The sequence below is a fragment of the Thalassophryne amazonica genome, chromosome 12, assembly GCF_902500255.1.
Source record: "Thalassophryne amazonica chromosome 12, fThaAma1.1, whole genome shotgun sequence".
NCBI lineage: Eukaryota > Metazoa > Chordata > Actinopteri > Batrachoidiformes > Batrachoididae > Thalassophryne > Thalassophryne amazonica.
In genome coordinates this window covers 87,096,544-87,118,696 of record NC_047114.1, presented here as the reverse complement: position 1 = coordinate 87,118,696, position 22,153 = coordinate 87,096,544, and the positions used below count along the sequence as shown (strand labels likewise).

Below are 22,153 nucleotides of genomic sequence, written 5' to 3'. Positions count from 1 at the left end.
AACAATCACACTGCATTTGAAAACAGTCACACTGTGTTTGAAAACAGAAATAGTAACATTGTGTTTGAAAACAGAAACAATCACACTGCATTTGAAAACAGTCACACCGTGTTTGAAAACAGAAATAGTAACATTGTGTTTGAAAACAAAAACAATCACACTGCATTTGAAAACAGTCACACCGTGTTTGAAAACAGAAATAGTAACATTGTGTTTGAAAACAGAAACAATCACACTGCATTTGAAAACAGTCACACTGTGTTTGAAAACAGAAATAGTAACATTGTGTTTGAAAACAGAAACAATCACACTGCATTTGAAAACAGTCACACCGTGTTTGAAAACAGAAATAGTAACATTGTGTTTGAAAACAGAAACAATCACACTGCATTTGAAAACAGTCACACCGTGTTTGAAAACAGAAATAGTAACATTGTGTTTGAAAACAGAAACAATCACACTGCATTTGAAAACAGTCACACCGTGTTTGAAAACAGAAATAGTAACATTGTGTTTGAAAACAAAAACAATCACACTGCATTTGAAAACAGTCACACCGTGTTTGAAAACAGAAATAGTAACATTGTGTTTGAAAACAGAAACAATCACACTGCATTTGAAAACAGTCACACCGTGTTTGAAAACAGAAATAGTAACATTGTGTTTGAAAACAGAAACAATCACACTGCATTTGAAAACAGTCACACCGTGTTTGAAAACAGAAATAGTAACATTGTGTTTGAAAACAAAAACAATCACACTGCATTTGAAAACAGTCACACCGTGTTTGAAAACAGAAATAGTAACATTGTGTTTGAAAACAGAAACAATCACACTGCATTTGAAAACAGTCACACCGTGTTTGAAAACAGAAATAGTAACATTGTGTTTGAAAACAAAAACAATCACACTGCATTTGAAAACAGTCACACCGTGTTTGAAAACAGAAATAGTAACATTGTGTTTGAAAACAGAAACAGTCACACTGCATTTGAAAACAGTCACACCGTGTTTGAAAACAGAAATAGTAACATTGTGTTTGAAAACAGAAACAATCACACTGCATTTGAAAACAGTCACACCGTGTTTGAAAACAGAAATAGTAACATTGTGTTTGAAAACAGAAACAATCACACTGCATTTGAAAACAGTCACACCGTGTTTGAAAACAGAAATAGTAACATTGTGTTTGAAAACAGAAACAATCACACTGCATTTGAAAACAGTCACACCGTGTTTGAAAACAGAAATAGTAACATTGTGTTTGAAAACAGAAACAATCACACTGCATTTGAAAACAGTCACACCGTGTTTGAAAACAGAAATAGTAACATTGTGTTTGAAAACAGAAACAATCACACTGCATTTGAAAACAGTCACACCGTGTTTGAAAACAGAAATAGTAACATTGTGTTTGAAAACAGAAACAATCACACTGCATTTGAAAACAGTCACACCGTGTTTGAAAACAGAAATAGTAACATTGTGTTTGAAAACAGAAACAATCACACTGCATTTGAAAACAGTCACACTGTGTTTGAAAACAGAAATAGTAACATTGTGTTTGAAAACAGAAACAATCACACTGCATTTGAAAACAGTCACACCGTGTTTGAAAACAGAAATAGTAACATTGTGTTTGAAAACAGAAACAATCACACTGCATTTGAAAACAGTCACACCGTGTTTGAAAACAGAAATAGTAACATTGTGTTTGAAAACAGAAACAATCACACTGCATTTGAAAACAGTCACACTGTGTTTGAAAACAGAAATAGTAACATTGTGTTTGAAAACAGAAACAATCACACTGCATTTGAAAACAGTCACACCGTGTTTGAAAACAGAAATAGTAACATTGTGTTTGAAAACAGAAACAATCACACTGCATTTGAAAACAGTCACACTGTGTTTGAAAACAGAAATAGTAACATTGTGTTTGAAAACAGAAACAATCACACTGCATTTGAAAACAGTCACACCGTGTTTGAAAACAGAAATAGTAACATTGTGTTTGAAAACAAAAACACTCACACTGCATTTGAAAACAGTCACACCGTGTTTGAAAACAGAAATAGTAACATTGTGTTTGAAAACAGAAACAATCACACTGCATTTGAAAACAGTCACACCGTGTTTGAAAACAGAAATAGTAACATTGTGTTTGAAAACAGAAACAATCACACTGCATTTGAAAACAGTCACACCGTGTTTGAAAACAGAAATAGTAACATTGTGTTTGAAAACAAAAACAATCACACTGCATTTGAAAACAGTCACACCGTGTTTGAAAACAGAAATAGTAACATTGTGTTTGAAAACAGAAACAATCACACTGCATTTGAAAACAGTCACACTGTGTTTGAAAACAGAAATAGTAACATTGTGTTTGAAAACAGAAACAATCACACTGCATTTGAAAACAGTCACACCGTGTTTGAAAACAGAAATAGTAACATTGTGTTTGAAAACAGAAACAATCACACTGCATTTGAAAACAGTCACACCGTGTTTGAAAACAGAAATAGTAACATTGTGTTTGAAAACAAAAACAATCACACTGCATTTGAAAACAGTCACACCGTGTTTGAAAACAGAAATAGTAACATTGTGTTTGAAAACAGAAACAATCACACTGCATTTGAAAACAGTCACACCGTGTTTGAAAACAGAAATAGTAACATTGTGTTTGAAAACAAAAACAATCACACTGCATTTGAAAACAGTCACACCGTGTTTGAAAACAGAAATAGTAACATTGTGTTTGAAAACAGAAACAATCACACTGCATTTGAAAACAGTCACACTGTGTTTGAAAACAGAAATAGTAACATTGTGTTTGAAAACAAAAACAATCACACTGCATTTGAAAACAGTCACACCGTGTTTGAAAACAGAAATAGTAACATTGTGTTTGAAAACAGAAACAATCACACTGCATTTGAAAACAGTCACACCGTGTTTGAAAACAGAAATAGTAACATTGTGTTTGAAAACAGAAACAATCACACTGCATTTGAAAACAGTCACACCGTGTTTGAAAACAGAAATAGTAACATTGTGTTTGAAAACAAAAACAATCACACTGCATTTGAAAACAGTCACACTGTGTTTGAAAACAGAAATAGTAACATTGTGTTTGAAAACAGAAACAATCACACTGCATTTGAAAACAGTCACACCGTGTTTGAAAACAGAAATAGTAACATTGTGTTTGAAAACAGAAACAATCACACTGCATTTGAAAACAGTCACACCGTGTTTGAAAACAGAAATAGTAACATTGTGTTTGAAAACAGAAACAATCACACTGCATTTGAAAACAGTCACACTGTGTTTGAAAACAGAAATAGTAACATTGTGTTTGAAAACAGAAACAATCACACTGCATTTGAAAACAGTCACACCGTGTTTGAAAACAGAAATAGTAACATTGTGTTTGAAAACAGAAACAATCACACTGCATTTGAAAACAGTCACACTGTGTTTGAAAACAGAAATAGTAACATTGTGTTTGAAAACAGAAACAATCACACTGCATTTGAAAACAGTCACACCGTGTTTGAAAACAGAAATAGTAACATTGTGTTTGAAAACAGAAACAATCACACTGCATTTGAAAACAGTCACACCGTGTTTGAAAACAGAAATAGAAACATTGTGTTTGAAAACAAAAACAATCACACTGCATTTGAAAACAGTCACACCGTGTTTGAAAACAGAAATAGTAACATTGTGTTTGAAAACAGAAACAATCACACTGCATTTGAAAACAGTCACACCGTGTTTGAAAACAGAAATAGTAACATTGTGTTTGAAAACAGAAACAATCACACTGCATTTGAAAACAGTCACACCGTGTTTGAAAACAGAAATAGTAACATTGTGTTTGAAACAGAAACAATCACACTGCATTTGAAAACAGTCACACCGTGTTTGAAAACAGAAATAGTAACATTGTGTTTGAAAACAGAAACAATCACACTGCATTTGAAAACAGTCACACCGTGTTTGAAAACAGAAATAGTAACATTGTGTTTGAAAACAGAAACAATCACACTGCATTTGAAAACAGTCACACCGTGTTTGAAAACAGAAATAGTAACATTGTGTTTGAAAACAGAAACAATCACACTGCATTTGAAAACAGTCACACTGTGTTTGAAAACAGAAATAGTAACATTGTGTTTGAAAACAGAAACAATCACACTGCATTTGAAAACAGTCACACCGTGTTTGAAAACAGAAATAGTAACATTGTGTTTGAAAACAGAAACAATCACACTGCATTTGAAAACAGTCACACCGTGTTTGAAAACAGAAATAGTAACATTGTGTTTGAAAACAGAAACAATCACACTGCATTTGAAAACAGTCACACCGTGTTTGAAAACAGAAATAGTAACATTGTGTTTGAAAACAGAAACAATCACACTGCATTTGAAAACAGTCACACTGTGTTTGAAAACAGAAATAGTAACATTGTGTTTGAAAACAAAAACAATCACACTGCATTTGAAAACAGTCACACCGTGTTTGAAAACAGAAATAGTAACATTGTGTTTGAAAACAGAAACAATCACACTGCATTTGAAAACAGTCACACTGTGTTTGAAAACAGAAATAGTAACATTGTGTTTGAAAACAGAAACAATCACACTGCATTTGAAAACAGTCACACTGTGTTTGAAAACAGAAATAGTAACATTGTGTTTGGAAACAGAAATAGCAAAATTGTTTTTATAAGAGAAGTAATCATACTGTTTGAATGCAGTCCCTGTGTTTGATGACAGAAACAATCAGTTTAAAAGCAGAGTAATCACACTGTATTTTAAAAACAGCAACAATCATACCGTATTTTAAAACAGTTACTGTGTTTGAAAAACAATGACTTTTAAAAGCAGAGTAATCACACTGTTTTAAAACAGAAATAATCACACTGTGTTTGAAAACAGAAATAATCACACTGTGTTTGAAAACAGAAATAATCACACTGTGTTTGAAAACAGAAATAATCACTGTTTTAAAACAGTCATATAGAAAATAAAAAATATGCTGTTTTAAAAGCAAAATGAACACACTGCGTTTGAAAACAGAAATATTAACCCTATGTTTTAACACAGAAATAACTGCTGTATTTTAAAACAGAATAAAACACATTTTTTAAAAAACAGAAGTAGTAACACTGTGTTTTAAAAACAAAATAATGATATTGTATTTTAAATTCTGTGCAGTACAACTGGTTATAACTGTATTGAATCAGTTCTGTGTTTGGTGTGTGATGATAACAAATACTAAAATATAAGTATACATATTTAAAAAAAAAGAGTCTATTGAATGTTCTTCTTTCTAAGAACTGTGCTACACAATAAATCAGAATGATGAAGCCCTAAGGCCAACACAAATAAAATTACTTTTTATTCGGAACCATTTACATTACATTCAGTTTATTTTTCCATTTGAACAGATTTATTGTGTTTTGTTCCTCAGAAACTGTAGCAGATGCTGAGCTTTGAGCTGTGGTTTCTACTTGTCATATTGTCCTTTTGTGTTTATTGTCTGCCACAGGCCACCATAGGAATCGATTTTCTATCAAAGACGATGTATCTGGAGGACCGAACAGTAGGAAGCACTGGCTTTCATTGCAAACTCACTTATACATGCACATATATAGAAGAAATACACCCCTCCTTTACTTTTGCCATTTTTGTCAGAACCTGAAGGATTTGTGCACTTTTGCTTAATCCTTGATTTAATTTGCTTTAATTGCTGCTCTCTGCTCAGCCTAATATGATTATCCTCAGGTTTTTTTTGTTGGAATAAATTTTCTGTTGTGCTTTTCCCCCTGAATCATCCACTTTAGCTTGCAGTGATGCTATTCATACAGCATGTCAGAATATTAAGCTGTACACAGACACACACACACACACACACACACACACACACACACACACACACACACACACACACACACACACACACACACACACACACACACACACGAGCTGACACAGGCTTATCCCGGTGCAAGTGGATTTGCAAAGCCTGATGTGTGTGTTGGCATTTAAAGGTGCATGTGTGTGTGTGTGTGTGTGTGTGTATGTGTAGGTCAGGCTGCAGCTGTGGGACACTGCAGGACAGGAGCGTTTCAGGAGCCTCATCCCCAGCTACATACGGGACTCTACAGTTGCCGTAGTTGTTTATGACATCACAAGTAAGCTCTTGATACACACACACACACACACACACACACACACACACACACACACACACACACACACACACATCTATATATATATATATATATATATATATATATATATATATATATATATATATATATATATATGTGTGTTGCCCGTGGGGCTCTATATTGGGTTGTGTTTAGAAAATAGGTAGCTGACATTTTCAAGGGTGGTTATAAATTCGTCAGAGTTTCTATAATGAGTTGGACTGGTGTGTGAATCCAGAATGTTTTTAGAACCTTAGACCTCAACAGATTTTAGAGGAAGAACTCAACCTATTTTATTTCCTGTTAATTACGGAATTTTTAATGTTAATTTACTGTCTTAATGTATTTATAAATTGTTTAGGTTCTTCAGATTCAGATTCAGATTTTTATTGTTAATGTAACCAGTACAACAAAAGGTAATGTGCAAGCCTTTCAGTGCAAATATAAACCTGAGTAAACCACATGCAGACTTAAAAGGCCTGGGGATAAAAAACAAACAAACAAAAAAACATGAAATGTAACAATGAAAAAAGGCGTGTTCAAAGCGCAAAATAAAAAAAGAAAAAAAATACAAGTACGTAGTCACAAAAAGCGATTGTGCGTATATATATATATATATATATATATATATATATATATATATATATATAAAGAGAAAAGTATTTACAAAACTGTGGATATTTCAGTGGCAGTGGATATTGCACAGTAACAAATATTGCACACATGCCACTAAATTAGGTACAACATACAATACATTGATTTTGGACAGTGATTCAGTATGTATGGAGAACTGGCACAGGCATCAGAATTTGTCAAGACACAGTCAGGTCCAAAAGTATTTGGACACCAACATTTTTTTTTAATTTGCCATGTTTATACACAGTCAAACCCTAACTTGGAGTAAGCGGGTATACGGGTATCATATACACACTATTATATTATTATTATTATTATTATAATAATTATTATTATTAATTTTATTATTATTTCAATTTTGTCATTTGATTTTTATTTGGACCACAATGGAAATAAGTGTTTTAACTTTCTTTTGTCATCTGTGTATTTTTTATGTATTTACAATTATATTATGTAATTACATTGAACTAAATAAAATCACACATGCATGCACACACGTACACATACACCTACACAGAGGCCACTTGGCTATTAATATACACAGTAAATTCACAATTGTAAAATTAACACTGCCAGTGATATTTAACACTGGTGATTTTACTGTGTAATAATACATGAAGCAAACATGCCACTAAATGAGGTACATCATACAATATATTGACTTTGGACAGTGATTCAGTATGTATGGAGAACTGGCACAAGCATCGGAATTTCTCAAGACACCGTCAAGTAAGTGAGCTTTTTTTAATTTTGCCATGTTTATACACAGTCCCACCCTACATTCAAGTAAGTGAATATACAAAATGAATAAATATACACAGTCCCTCTATTCTCTGAGGCCATAAGTAATTGAACAAACTAAATAAGAATATTGTCAATACAAGTCATCACTTTTACAGCCACTTTTCTTTAGACCAGTCAGGAGATGGATACATGAAGATTTAAAAGTTACTGAATATGTCTTGGGCCTCATTTATGTCAATCACTAAGGAATACAAACAGCGTGGTACTATGTAGTAAATCTGTCTGCAGTGGCCAGTTCTCAAAAAACTGAGTGACTGTCCAAGAGAGGTACAAGTGAAGAAGCCACCAAGACACTTGTGACAACTCTGAAGGAGTCATAGGTATCTGTGGCTGTGATTGGAGAAACTGTGGATAGCATGCTTGAGTCTTCCATGTGCCTTCTAGCAAAATGAAGTGAAAATTTCACATCTTATTTTTTAGGTATCAGGTTTAATGGTCAATGTTCACTGGATTAACCAAGTTGTGTTATGTGTCGGACGCAGCTCGGAGAACCGACCAGCGTTTGAAGGACCCAGTATGAAATAAGCAGAGCACGGTACAAAGGCTAACTGAATTTAATACATAACAGTGAAAATGTAATAACAGAAAGGTGCGGCCTGGCGTGGTGCGCTCCCAGCAGCGCTAACGGTCCGGAGCCAGAAGCTGTTTCGGACCCAAGGACCCCGCCGACACCCCCCAGGTGGCCGCAACAACCGAGTCTGTGAAAGAAGGAACCATTATGTGAGTCCACACTCTACACACAGAACACTTAAAGGTGTACAAACAGCAAACACTTCCTGGCTTGATTACTGATCAGCTTCCCAACCTGCAGGCATGGAACATCCAGTTCACAAAACTCCACCGCAGTGGAAGCTGATACATGACTAACATACAGCTCAATACAATAAGGTGTGAGGGACACCACATTTACTGACTGTATAACTGTTAGTCACAAAATCCAACGTACCTCAGGAAGTGTGCTGACGAGCGTGAGACCTCACCCCCTCCTCTTTCACAGACCGTGCATCAAACCTGGACATTCTCAGCGTCCGCTGCTGATGAGATGGCTCCCAAGACGACGATCTCACCCGTCTGGTCACAAGGTCGAGTCTCTGGCAAATACACACTGTGCACTCCAGTCTTAAATGCCAACATGCTCCAATCCATCCAGATGCACCTCAGCTGTGAGTCCTGACGAGTCGCAGGTGATCAGGGTGAGGTCCTGACAGCCTCAGCAACACAGCCACTCAGTCCCAAATGCACGCCACCTGGGAGGAAAACAAAAAGACAAACAAACCGGCAGCCAGGCCCCCCCAGCCATATAACAAGTTGGCCACCTTTATTTTTATCATCATCTGGCTCCACCCTCTTTTACCGTGGTTCAAAAATAATTTAAGAAGTTTGTTTTTGCTTGTTTGTTTTGTAATCTTGCTAATAATGAAGAAAGCAACAAATAGACAAGAGTGAGAATACAGGATAGCCTCCTTTCAAAGGATAACCTCCTTGTTGGAGGCAACAAACAAACAAACAAACAAAAACAGAGGCTTGCACAAACATACCGCTGTTGTGTTGGACGTTTGCAGATGTGAACTCGTTCCAGCAGACCTGCAAATGGATTGATGATGTCAGGACAGAGAGAGGAAGTGATGTCATCATCATGCTAGTAGGGAACAAGACAGACCTGGAAGAGAAGAGGTGAGTCAAGAATGACAACAAAGTTGATAAAATGCACACTCATTGAACGCATCATCCCGTAAAACTGGAATGCTGAGTGTGAAGTCTTATTCCTGAAGGCAAATCACGATCGAGGAAGGTGAGCAGAGAGCCAAAGAACTGAACGTCATGTTCATCGAGACGAGTGCCAAGACGGGCTGCAATGTCAAACAGGTGATTTCTTCAGATTTCACATTCTGAGTGTCTGCCGCCATGTTGTTATTTTTTTCCCTACTCATTAGAAATACCTCTGAGATGTGCTTGAGCAAAATATATGGGTTATAAATTAGGAATTAAGGAGCAGGAATTAGAGTCAGGGTCAGGGGTTAGTGTCTAGGGTCAGACACTTAGAGTGAAGGGTTATGCTTCGGGTCTGGTTCAGGAACAAGTATTTGGGTTAAGGGTCAGGGTAAAGGCTAGATCACTGGATTAGGGGATAGGGGTCAGGGTTAATGGTTATGTTTAGGAGTTTGGGAATAGGTTTAAGGTCTTTGTTCCGGATTAGAGGTCGCTAGAATCCAGGGTTAGGTTTAAAGGTCAGGGTTAGGGATTTGTTTAGGGGTTAGGGGTTGAGTTAAGGGACATGGTTAGAGTTCAGAGAATATGGCTGAGATCCTGGTTAGGGGACAGAGTATTGGGTTGGGGGGGGGGGGGGGTTATGGTTATGGATTAGTGGACAGGATTAGGTTTAGGGGTTAGGGAATAGAGTTTGGGATCATGTATAGGGATTAGGCCTAAGTGTTACAGGTTACTCTGAGGCATCAGGAATAGGTTTAGGGGTTTGGTGTCAGGGTTAAATTTGGTTTTGGTTAGGGGTCAGAGTTAAGGAATACGTTTGGGGATTATATATTATATTATATTGAGGATTTATTTCATTCATTTAAAAGAAAAAAACAGAAAAGCAAAATTAACAAAATATTACAAACCAATGAACGAAAAGGAGCAGTTTGGAAGAACAAGTCTTATATATTCTGCCCCTTTTTTACAATACAATCTTGCAAAGCATCATCAATCAACATCATTGCATTTCTATGACTTTGTCACATCACTTCTTTCCTAATTTGAACCATTATTTAAAAGACTACATCCCTAATAGATTACATTTTAAACTTCAAACATTCTAAACATTATTAACAGATTACATTTTTGGCTTTGTCACAGCCCACTGACTTATTTCATAGTTTCATACTTATGAAATACATCAAGTTTAATACGTTTTTTAAATAATTTAAGCGACCTTGATTCTTTGATTTCTTTGTTGAGGATGTTCCATAATTTTACACCATTCACTGCAATACTCCGTTCCTTTATCTTGGTTCTGAATCTTGTTTTTTTAAAGACTTCTATACCCTTCAAATTATAACTACTTACTCTTTTTTCAAACATATTTTGAATGTTTATTGGTAAGGTATTGTTACTTGCTTGGTACATTATTTGTAGTAATTTCAAATAAACTAAATCATGAAATTTAAGTACCCTATACTTAATAAACAATGGATTAGATGGATCTCTAAATCGACTGTTGCCAATCACTTTTAAAGCTCTTTTCTGCAAAATAAATAAAGGTTGTGTATAAGTTGTACATGTTGATCCCCAGATTTCTACACAATAAGTCAAATATGGAACAATCAATGAATTGTACAATGTTAATAATCCATAACTATTTAATGAATATTTAACTTTATGCAAAACAGCAATGGCTTTCGCTATCTTTCCTTTTATGTAATTTATGTGTGACTTCCATGTAAAATCTTCATCAATCATAACTCCTAAAAATTTCGTTTCTTTTACCCTTTGAATGTCCATTCCATCTATTTTTAATGACCTATCATTTTTTTTTAACTCTGTCATTAAACAATATGAAATTTGTTTTATTAAGATTAAGTGACAATCTGTTTATATCAAACCAATATTTCACTTTTTCCAACTCTGCATTTATCACTTGTGCTACTTCCTGTATATCTGATCCAGAGTAAAATAATGTTGTGTCATCAGCAAATAAAATGCTACAAAGTACATTAGATATATTCACAAAATCATTGATATACAAAATAAACAGTTTGGGTCCAAGTACCGACCCTTGTGGTACTTGGACCACAAGGTTAGGGACCACACATAATATTACACAATTCTGATTTAGTATTATTTATCTGAACAAACTGTTTTCTATTTTCTAAGTAGCTTTTTACCCACTGATGTGCAGTCCCTCTTATTCCATATTGTTGTAACTTGTGAAGCAATCTTGAATGATCGATAACATCAAAAGCTTTTTTCAAGTCAATAAAAACACTTGCCATATAATCCTTATTATCTATTGCTGTTGATATTTTCTCTGTTAATTCCATAATTGCCATAGCTGTCGAATGTTTTGTTCTGAATCCATACTGAGCATTATTTAAAATATGATATTTCTCAATGAATTTATCCAACCTTGTCACAAAACCTTTTCCATAATTTTAGAAAACTGTGGAAGCAATGATACTGGCCTGTAATTTGAAACGTTATGTTTATCTCCATTTTTATATAACGGGACTACCTCGGCAATTTTCATTTCGTCTGGGAAAATTCCTGTTGACAGAGACAGATTACAAATGTAAGTGAATGGTTCAATAACAGTTTCTAATATACTTTTTACAGTCATCATGTCTAAATCTTCATGGTCAGTTGATCTTTTGCTTACACAGTTTTTTACAATATTCCTTATTTCATCTTTTTCCACATTGTCAAGGAAAATACTATTGACCGTATTTACAATTGTATTTAATTTATCTTCTACTATTGGTTTATTTCCCACCAGATTTGATCCCACCTTTGAGAAATAATCATTAAACTCATTTACAACTTCTTTTATATCATTTATCTCTTTATTTTCCTTGACAAGGTAATTCAGAAAAGTTGATTTCACTCCGTCACTTTCCATCACACTTTTCATAATTCCCCATGTTGCCCTCATATTGTCTTTACTCTTATTCAATTGTTCACTATAATAATCTTTTTTTTGTTTCCTAATTATTGTCAATAGTTTATTTTTATATTTTTTGTATCTGTGTTCTGTTTCCTTTGTTTGCATTTTTAAAAAGCACTTATATAAATAGTTTTTCTTTACACAAGCGTTTTTTATTCCCTTGGTCAGCCATGGTTTATTTACTCTTTTCTTACTAGTTTTTATTAATTTACAATTTTTATTATATGATTTCATCAGTATTTTCATGAATGAACTATATGCTACATTAATGTCACCGACATAAACCTCTTCCCAGTTTTGATTTTTAAGATCATAATTTAATGCCTCTAAGGCTTTTAATGACTTATCTCTTTTAAAGTTTATAACAGGTTTTTTTTTGTACCTGTTTTTATATTTAAATATTGAAAAAACTGGTAAATGATCACTGAGATCTGTCATCAATATCCCATTCTTAATAATTTCATCTGTTCTATTTGTGAATATATTGTCAATTGCAACTGGGGATTAGGGCCAGGGTTAAGGGACATGGTTAGGGAATCATGGGTTGGGAATCATGGGTAGGGATTAGGGCGAAGTGTTACAGGCTAGTTTTAGGGATCAGGTAACAGGTTTAGGTGTTTGATGTCAGAGTTAAGAGTTTGGGTTAGGTTAGGGGTCAGAGTTAAGGAATAGGTTTGGGGATTAGGGATTAGGGCCAGGGTTAAGAGACATGGTTAGGGAACAGGATTGGGGATCATGCGTAGGGATTAAGGCTACGTGTTTCAGGTTAGTCTTAGGCATCAGGTAATAGGTTAAGGGGTTTGATGTCGGGTTAAGAGTTTGAGTTATGTTAGGGGTTAGAGTTAAGGAATAGGTTTCAGGATACGGATCAGAGTTAAGGGACATGGTTAGCGGTCATAGAATATGGTTGGGATTGTGACTAAGGGATAAATCATAGGGCTATGGAGGTTATGGTTGTGGATTAGGGGCCAGAATTAGGTTTATCAATCATGGGTAGGGATTAGGGCAAAGTGTTACAGGTTAGGTTTAGGCATCAGGTAATAGGTTCATGGGTTTGGTGTCAGGGTTAAGAGTTTGGGTTAGGGGTCAAAGTTAAGGAATAGGTTTGGGATTGGGGATTAGGGTCCGGATAAAGGGAAATGGTTAGGTGATAGGGTAAGGAATCATGGGTAGGGATTAGAACTCAGTGTTAAAGGTCAGGATTAGCAGTTGAGCTGTCAGTAGCACTTTCTAACAAAGTAGTAAAATGTGACAGGGCAGCAGCAAATGTTAGAGTGCCACATTAAACCCTCTGCTGTTCCTCACGTACGTATCTCTCGTTTCTCCTTTAAACAGTGAAAATTTGCCGTTTCAGCATTTTGCTTTTGTTTGTTGTTCCGCCTTTCATCCTATTTGATCTCTTTCTCTCTGTTCCTCATCCTCCGTTCTTCTTTCTCCTGACTGCTAACTCCTTCGTCCTGTTCCGCGTAGCTGTTTCGTCGTGTTGCAGCAGCCTTACCCGGAATGGAAAGCCTGGATGATGCAAATCCTGAAGGCAGTATCCTTTACAGCCGCTGTGACTCAGTAAGCCAAACATCCAAGACACAGGCGGAATATTTTTAATCTTCGTGCTTGCTGGCACTCAGACAGAGCGGCCTGCTGTCTGCTGAGGCAACAGCCTTCAAACCTCACAGAACACAATCAACGCAAGTGTGCACGTGCAGGTACAGCGCCACTTAGTGGCAGTCTGAATGGTGACACACAGATTTTTCATATTTCAATCTCATACTCTACCAGTTCAGAGAGTTTTTGATTTTGAACATTATACTTTAATGCCAAACGTGTTAAAATAAATAAAGAAATAATGAAAAAGGTAACAAGAAATTGATATTTAAAAGAATATGATATTCTGCATAAAACAGATCTGTAGCTCTTTTTTTAACCAAATATCTGTTTCAGATTTTTTTGAACTGTGTACTCACATTTAGCTCTTGCGACATGTTGTGCTGTTTTGTCTTCCGTCCCTTAATGACTAAAATGACTAAACCATTTTAACTGCGTTCTAAATTGCAAATCTAAATCTAAATTGCACAGCTGCTTCATTAGCACCACACCAACCCTCCACATTGATCTTAATCGGATCATTTTCAACCCAGGACTTTTTTCCAGCGATGCAGCGTTGTTGACCACTGCACCGCCGTCGTGTCAGCTTTTAAGGCAACACTATACTTTTTAAAAAATAAACACTGTAAAACCAAAGATGTCTTTCATGGTTACAGCTGTTGTGATTGTAGTTGTCTTCATGTGTCTTCAGTCATTTTCAGTTTTATGTTTTGTATTTTCTTCTTCTTATCCCTTCATTAGTCTCATCAGTCATGCTAGCATGTTTGGCTTCAGCTAGCATACTAACACTATCGTTAGCATTCCTACATTACTGTGCAAAGTGCATATAATGTCTGCAGATTTGCAATAAGTGTTGCGATGGCTGGATGTGAGATTAAGTGGACATTATGATGTACACCAAGCCCTGTCAAAAATTAAGCCTACCTGGGAATGGAAAATGTTGCAGTTCCTTCAACGATTGAGGCTAGCTCCAACATGGATCACAATGTCATAGAAGCCCATGTTAAAATGTCCAACTTTAGAGGAAAAATAAACATGTATACAGCCTGGTACAAAAAATGGTTTTGATCTCAATAGCAATAGTGTGTTTAATTAGTTTTTGTTTTATAACACTTTAAGATGTTTTGAGTAATGTGTGATGTCAGTCGACTCCATGCCATGGTTGCAGATTCTGCTAGAAGCAGCTGTGGATCAACCATCTCTGTCCTTTCTGAGCATTTTCTTACAAATATGTGTCATAATATGGCTTGTTGTGAGGTTAATTGTGCTAATGGATCATCTAAGAAGTCCGTACTCCAGTATTTACAGTGGGTGAAATTTTAGTGTTGTTTAGTTTATGACAGCTCAATTAGCAATGTGTCAGCCAGTACATATTGTAACTTAACTGACATTAGCTCAACTTCACACTAACCCAAACACTTGACAGTTACTGAGGCAATAAACTGGTCATAAATGTTAATGCCCACACCCAAATTTATTTTTGTATAAATCTAATATGTTTCTCATATATTTTGTAAAAGATAGTGAGAAATAAACACTTCTAAATCTAATAATGCTGTTTTTGTAACCAGATAACACCTCTGAAGTGATTTACGAGCCATCTTGCGGAGATGTTAGCGTGCACGCCCTGCGAACGCCCATCAAGCGACAAAGTCAGCTGCTTTTGTAGCTAATGTGACTGTAACTTTAGGCAGCCTTTGCGCTCTCAATGTGATATCAGCTACCTGATGCTACTCCCTAGTGGCATGAAATGGTATAAACATTCAAATCATGGCAGTATCATTTTAAAACAATCGAGAACACATACTGGAATCTAGATTATTCTCCAGACTGGATCAACTGTTGCTCATGTCAACACAACAGTAATTTTAATTGAATATGTATTGCACACTTTTTTTTGAAACTATATTTTTTAAAATGTGTATTTAGCTCATCAGTGTTTTCCTTAACCATACTTTTCCCAGTGATTGACATCAAGCTGGACAAACCAGCCGAGCCTACCATCCCAGAGGGCGGGTGCTCATGTTAATGCAGAGCTGCTATTGGACGGCTCCCTCCACACCATAGGCTTGTTGTGTTGCTTACTACTGGTTAGCTTCCAGTTGACTTTTCTAATTGGATAGAGGATGTGGGCCTTGTATCTGATTGGATAAATCAAATGTTATCTTTCAGTCTTGTTCAGTTGTAAAATATTGTATACTTTGTCAATATGTAAGTGACTGGAGGGGAAAAGGAAAAAACAACAACAACAGAGACATGAAACAATAAAACAGTTTTGGGAAATGAAAGTCAGAATGAGGGGAAAAAGCAACCAAATTCTTTTCGCTGTTATGTTTTGTATTTTTTATATATAAAAAGGGAAAGCACCAAAAATGATGCCTAAACAGGAAAAGGAGGAGAAGTGGGGTCGGCCATTGTTTCAAGATGGCTGAGCACATCTGAATGTCTGCAGCACGCATGCACGCTGATCTGATCTTTGACCTTTGACCTGCCCTCCAGGGTTTCCCCACGCTGGAAGGTGGTTGGCCGTTTTAGAATGTTTTATAGCATCTCTCTATAGCATCTCATGACGAATGTATCTCATTTGAGTCGACGTCCAGTAGGTTCACCTAACAGTAGCTGTGAAAACGTTGCACTCTATCTCTCTATGGGTTTAACTTTTATAGAACAAACTGTACTGTGGTTATAAAAAGAAGTAATGATAATAATAATAATAAAAAAGACAACTTACTACCACAACTCCCCCTCCCTCCAACCATTCTTCTCCTTTCCTCCCTCTAGCCCTCTATCCTTCCGGTCTTCCCATCCCTACATCCCAGTAATACACATATAACGATCCACTGTAATGCACTGCACTGTATATAATGATGTAATATGTATGTTGTGAACGTCCCTCTGTAGAAGTGGTCCTTGTTCACCAGTATGAATAATGTAATAATGTTTAATGATTAATAAATTACAGATTAAAGGGCTTCAGTCTCTTCACCCGGTATCAAAATGATCCACTCTACATTATACTATAATGGACGTACAAGGGGGGAGGGGACCAAAATGATTCCAGAATATCAATATACTAGGCAATAGTACCTGTGGACATGAAGGTGGTAAGGGTAATCAATAAGGATGCGTTTTTTTTGGTATTGGATGGAATTTCTTGGTAAACATTCCTTCATCTATTTTCTAAACCCACTTATTCCAATTAACGGAGGGGGTTTGGAGCCTATGGTATTTGTCACTGGGCAACAGGTGGGGTGCACCCTGAACAGGCTTCGTCTATTGCAGGACCAACAAATATAGACACACAAACTCATTCACAGTCCTTAGAGTCACCGATTCACCTAACCTGCCTATATTTTTCAATTTCAATGTATTTCATATATATAGTGCCAAATCACAACAAAGCTGCCTCAAGGTGCTTCACGCAAGTAAGGTCTAACCTTACCAACCCCCAGAGCAAGCACACAGGTGACAGTGGTAAGGAAAAACTCCTTCTGATGATTTGAGGAAGAAACCTCAAGCAGACCAGACTCAAAGGGGTGACCCTCTGCTTGGGCCGTGCTACCAACACAGTTGACAATACAAATAAACTGGAATTTTTTTGGAAATAGGAAGTGGGAGGAAGCCAGAACACCCAGAGGGAACTCACAGGAAGAACATGGAAACTCTACACAGACAACACCAGGCTGAATTCAAACCTGGGACCTTCTAGCTATGAGGCAGCAGTGCTAACCATTAAGCCACCATGCTGGTAAACATTACAATGCATTAACTGGTGGGAATCTAACCTTTGGCCCCAGTGACATTAACCCCAATGGCCTTGGAGTTGACCTAAATGAACCCTTTATAGGCAACTGTGTGGTTGACATTCATCTACATATCAATTATTATTATTATTTTTAAGAAATCAGCTAAAGGACCTGGGAGGAGTAGGTCAACAGACAAACAGACGTGACCCCAGTTATTGAAATTTGTCAAATCTGGCTTCAGAAACCCACCCATCTGGAACCCACCTATATATGTGTGCCAGGTTTCATACAACACATTGGAAAAAAAAAATATAATGTTCACCTTTGACCCGAGTGACTTTGATCTAAGTGACTGACCTTTGACAAATGTGACCTCTCCCAGGTAATTCTGCTGCTTACCTACATATGTGTGCCAAGTTTGGTACAAATTGGAATTAAAATGAGATTTTTGACAACACACTTTGACCCCAACCAATCACTGACCTTTTGCAAATTTGATGCAATTGCAGGTTTGATGCAAATCAGAGAGGGGAATCAAAAAACATGACCTTTGACTGTTGCCAAACATGTTCTCACCTCTGTACCTTTGGAATCCACCAGAATATGTGTACCAAGTTTAGTGCGAACTGGAATGAAAAATCTAAATTTTGGCCTTTGATCCTAATAACCTTATCTCTTTGGTCGAGATATTAAATCAAATCAAATCAAATCAATTTTATTTATATAGCAGGGGCGTAGGCAGAAATCATAAGACGGGTGGGCCCAGAAAAAATCAGACAGGCCCAACCTTTGGGGTTGTAGGTAAGGTGTAGGTATTATAATACACCGTTTGAAAAAGTGTGCCTCGTTTGGACATTGCAAGCAACGTTATCACTTAGCCTACAGCACTGGCAAAGTGAGCACACAGATGCAACACGTCAGACACAAGTACTCTTCATGGATAATGCAAGCTGCAGTGCAGCGCCACACACACACACACACACACACACACACACACACACACACACACACACACACACACACACACACACATTCAGTGCAAGTCTGGTAGCCTACTTGGCTCGGCCTAAACCCAAAACGTCAATAGGTATTTAAATAAGGCATTGTTTCAAAAATGAATTCCAAGTTTAATGATGAACACATCTCAGCCAACTGCACAGACGCTGTGTGCACAGTTACACAGACGCAAAGTGTCAGACACAAGCACCCCATGGACAATGCAAGCAGCAACGCAACGCTTAGTCATGTAAAGTCCTTTAAAATAAAAATTCAAAATATATCCGCAACATGAAAACAGGTTGGCTCGGCGGCCAAATTATGAAATTGATAAACAATGGAAACCATGGCTCAGCGGCCAAATTAAAAACCATCAGAATGGACACCAACATGATTCGTGGCAGTTGCAATATAATATTAACAATTAGGCCTATTTAGAAGAAAAAAGTAATTAATGGTCTCACACTTACATTTGATGAATCCTTTTAATGCTACAGCAGGAGACGACGGGTTTTTTGTTGAACTCTATTATCACGTCATCATAGTCCAACGATTTGGTCAGTTCTCTTTCAAGGGAGAGTGCAGTCTGTGAGTCAACATGGATGTTCTGGTGGACATTTTTATCCATTTAACAGTAGAAAACAGCCCTTCGACGGTGCATGTTGTTATTGGCATTGTGATGAGGGCCCGCAGAAGACTATTTATTTGAGGAAAAATGTGGTCCCTCGTTTATCGCGGGAGTTACATTCTAAAAATAACCCACGATAAGCAAAATCCGCGAAGTAGTCAGCGCTATTTTTTACAATTATTATAGATGTTTAAAGGCTGTAAAACCCCTCACTACACACTTTATACACTTTTCTCAAACAGGCATTAACATTTTCTCACTTTTCTCTCTTGTGTAAACACTCTCTTTTTTCTTCTGGGCGGGAAGATTATAAACAGACACACGCAGAACACAATGCGCAGCTCTCCCTTCGCTCACTGCCTCCGGAGGTACGGATGCGGGACCCGCAAAGAATCCAAGTCCTCTCTCGGTGGCCACGGAGCTCTGCGGCTGCGATCAACATCCGCATCAAAACAGCAAGTGTATCTCTGGACCTGTTGCCAGATTTGGCGCAATTCTGCACAGCAGACAGGAGGAGGTAGCCCGCTGCTGCATTTACCGAGCCCGCAGAAAGCGCATCGGAGGCAGTGAGAGCAATCGCGGTGATGCCGACCAGTGCCGCGAATGGTCCGCCTGATAAGGACGCAGAACACAATGCGCCGTTAAAAAAAAAGCATGCAAAATTGCACTAAAAAATACGCGAAACTTCGAGACCGCGAAAGGTGAACTGCGTTATAGCGAGGGACCACTGTACTCTGAAAATGAATTAATAAAAATCACAGAAGATGAATCAGATTTTTTTGACAAAATTTATTAATTGTCGCTCAGTGCTAATGCAATACCATATCATAGGAATACAATGAGGCGACAACAGGAGACTGTCGAGTGTTGACTCAGCCTTCTCATTGGATGGGGCGGGCCTGGCTGACAAGTGGGCGGGCCGCCCAGACCCATCCAGGCCCACCCTTGGCTACGCGTAAGTTATACGAGGTCTATTAGAAAAGTATCCGACCTTATTATTTTTTTCAAAAACCATATGGATTTGAATCACGTGTGATTACATCAGACGCCTGTCGGTTACATCATTCGCCTGTGGGCAGTCTTTGAGTGAGGAGTCGTCCACCCGCTCGTCGATTTTTTTCATTGTTTAGGAATGGCTCAGACACTGTTGCTTTGTTTGATAAAATTTTTTTCAAAACTGTAAGGCACAACTGAGTGGACACCATTCAATAAATTCAGCTGGTTTTCGGTAAAAATTTTAACGGCTGATGAGAGATTTTGGTCTGGTAGTGTCGCTTTAAGGACGGTCCACGGCGCCTGACGGCGATCTGCGCTTCGAGGCGGCAGCGTCTCGCCGTTTCAAGTTGAAAACTTCCACATTTCAGGCTCTGTTGATGCAGTAAGTCGTGAGAGAACAGAGAACTTTCAGAAGAAGTCGGCATGAGGAGTTTATTCGGACATTCCATTAACGGTCATTTTGTAATGAAAGAACGTGCGGGCAGAGTCGCATGTCGGGCTGGACCCGACCGCGGGGGGTCGCGGCAGGAAAAACACCTCCGTTGGAAATCTTAACGGGCAAGTTGGAACATGCCCAAGCTGTTAAACAATTTCTCAGTTACTCACTTGTTGAAAGCCATTAAAAGCCGCCTGAATTCTACAAATGGTTTTCAACACGGAGGTGTTTTTCCTGTCGCGGCGCACACAGATTTGCCGAGTCGTCACGGAAACGACTCGGCGAATTTGCGCGTACGTCTTTCATTAAAAAAATGTCCTTAAACAGTGGAATGTCCGCATAAATTCCTCATGCCGGCCTCTTCTGAATCTTCTCTGTTCTCTCACGATGTCCTGGGTGAATTAAGCCTTAAATTAGGATGTTTTCAGCTCGAAACAGGCCGACGACAGCGCCTGGAAGTGCTGCAGGACGTCCCGCTCCGTGGGAAGTCCTTACACCGACAGAAACACCCCATAATCTCTCATCAGCCGTTAAACTTTTCACAGAAAACCAGCTTAATTTCTCGAATAGTGTCCACTCGGATATTCCTCACAGGTCCAGAAAAAATTTTGATAAAGCAATGCGCGCCGTCTCGAGCAGCGTGTGAAACAAAGGAATTCAGCCGAGAGGGCGGGACCACATCTCACTCAAGGCCTGCCCACAGGGAAATGACGTCACCGACACGCGTGAAAAAACTCACGCATGCGCATGAGGGTTCAAGCATGATTGGTGTAATCGCATGTCATTCAAATCCATATAGTTAAAAAAATAAATAAAAGGGTCGGTTTATTATCTAAGAGACCTCGTATAGTGCCAAATCACAACAACAGTTGCCCCAAAGCCATACAATAATTATTAACGCATGGGTCACTGCACAGTACCAAAAGGAGAAGAAGAACCTTAAAATGAACCCTTTAAGGGGAATTCATGGGGTCAGCCTTCATCCATATAACAAGTTTGGTGGAAAACAGACAGACAGACAGACAGGCAGACAAGCAGACAGACAGGCAGACAAGCAGACAGACAGGCAGACAAGCAAGCACACAGAAAGAAAGAAACAGTTAAAGCTTACAGCCAGGGGCCGTAACAGTGACCAAAGCAGATGCATTAGTAATCCAGTGGGAGTCACAAATATACCAGACTGTAACAGTCTGACAAGCGTCACTGTGCTGTGCATTTCATATCATTATCAATTTTTGTTGAACACAGAAGCTTTTCTGGAGTTTTTGCTCACATTCCAGTGGTTTCCTGAGTTGGACGGAGTCTCATGAAAGAACATGATTTACAAGTCTTTCAGCTCCCAGTGAGTCTGACAGAAAACCAGACAGTGCACACTGAGAGTTATGACACTTGCATCGCTTCTGCAGCTTAATCTGATTTT

The 22,153-nt window shown here is 37.7% G+C and overlaps 1 protein-coding gene across 1 annotated transcript in view; it reads left to right on the top strand.

Moving 5' to 3' along the window:
• The window catches only part of rab6bb (RAB6B, member RAS oncogene family b), a 32,196-nt gene extending 15,293 nt beyond the window's left edge, over positions 1 to 16,903 (top strand). The window contains exons 3-8 of the mRNA XM_034183004.1: positions 5,569 to 5,622; positions 6,109 to 6,214; positions 9,235 to 9,346; positions 9,445 to 9,538; positions 13,800 to 13,866; positions 15,896 to 16,903. Coding sequence (XP_034038895.1) covers positions 5,569 to 5,622; positions 6,109 to 6,214; positions 9,235 to 9,346; positions 9,445 to 9,538; positions 13,800 to 13,866; positions 15,896 to 15,960 — 498 coding nt within the window. The 3' untranslated portion in view covers positions 15,961 to 16,903. The remainder of the gene's footprint in view (positions 1 to 5,568; positions 5,623 to 6,108; positions 6,215 to 9,234; positions 9,347 to 9,444; positions 9,539 to 13,799; positions 13,867 to 15,895) is intronic.
• Positions 16,904 to 22,153: the final 5,250 nt, after the last annotated feature.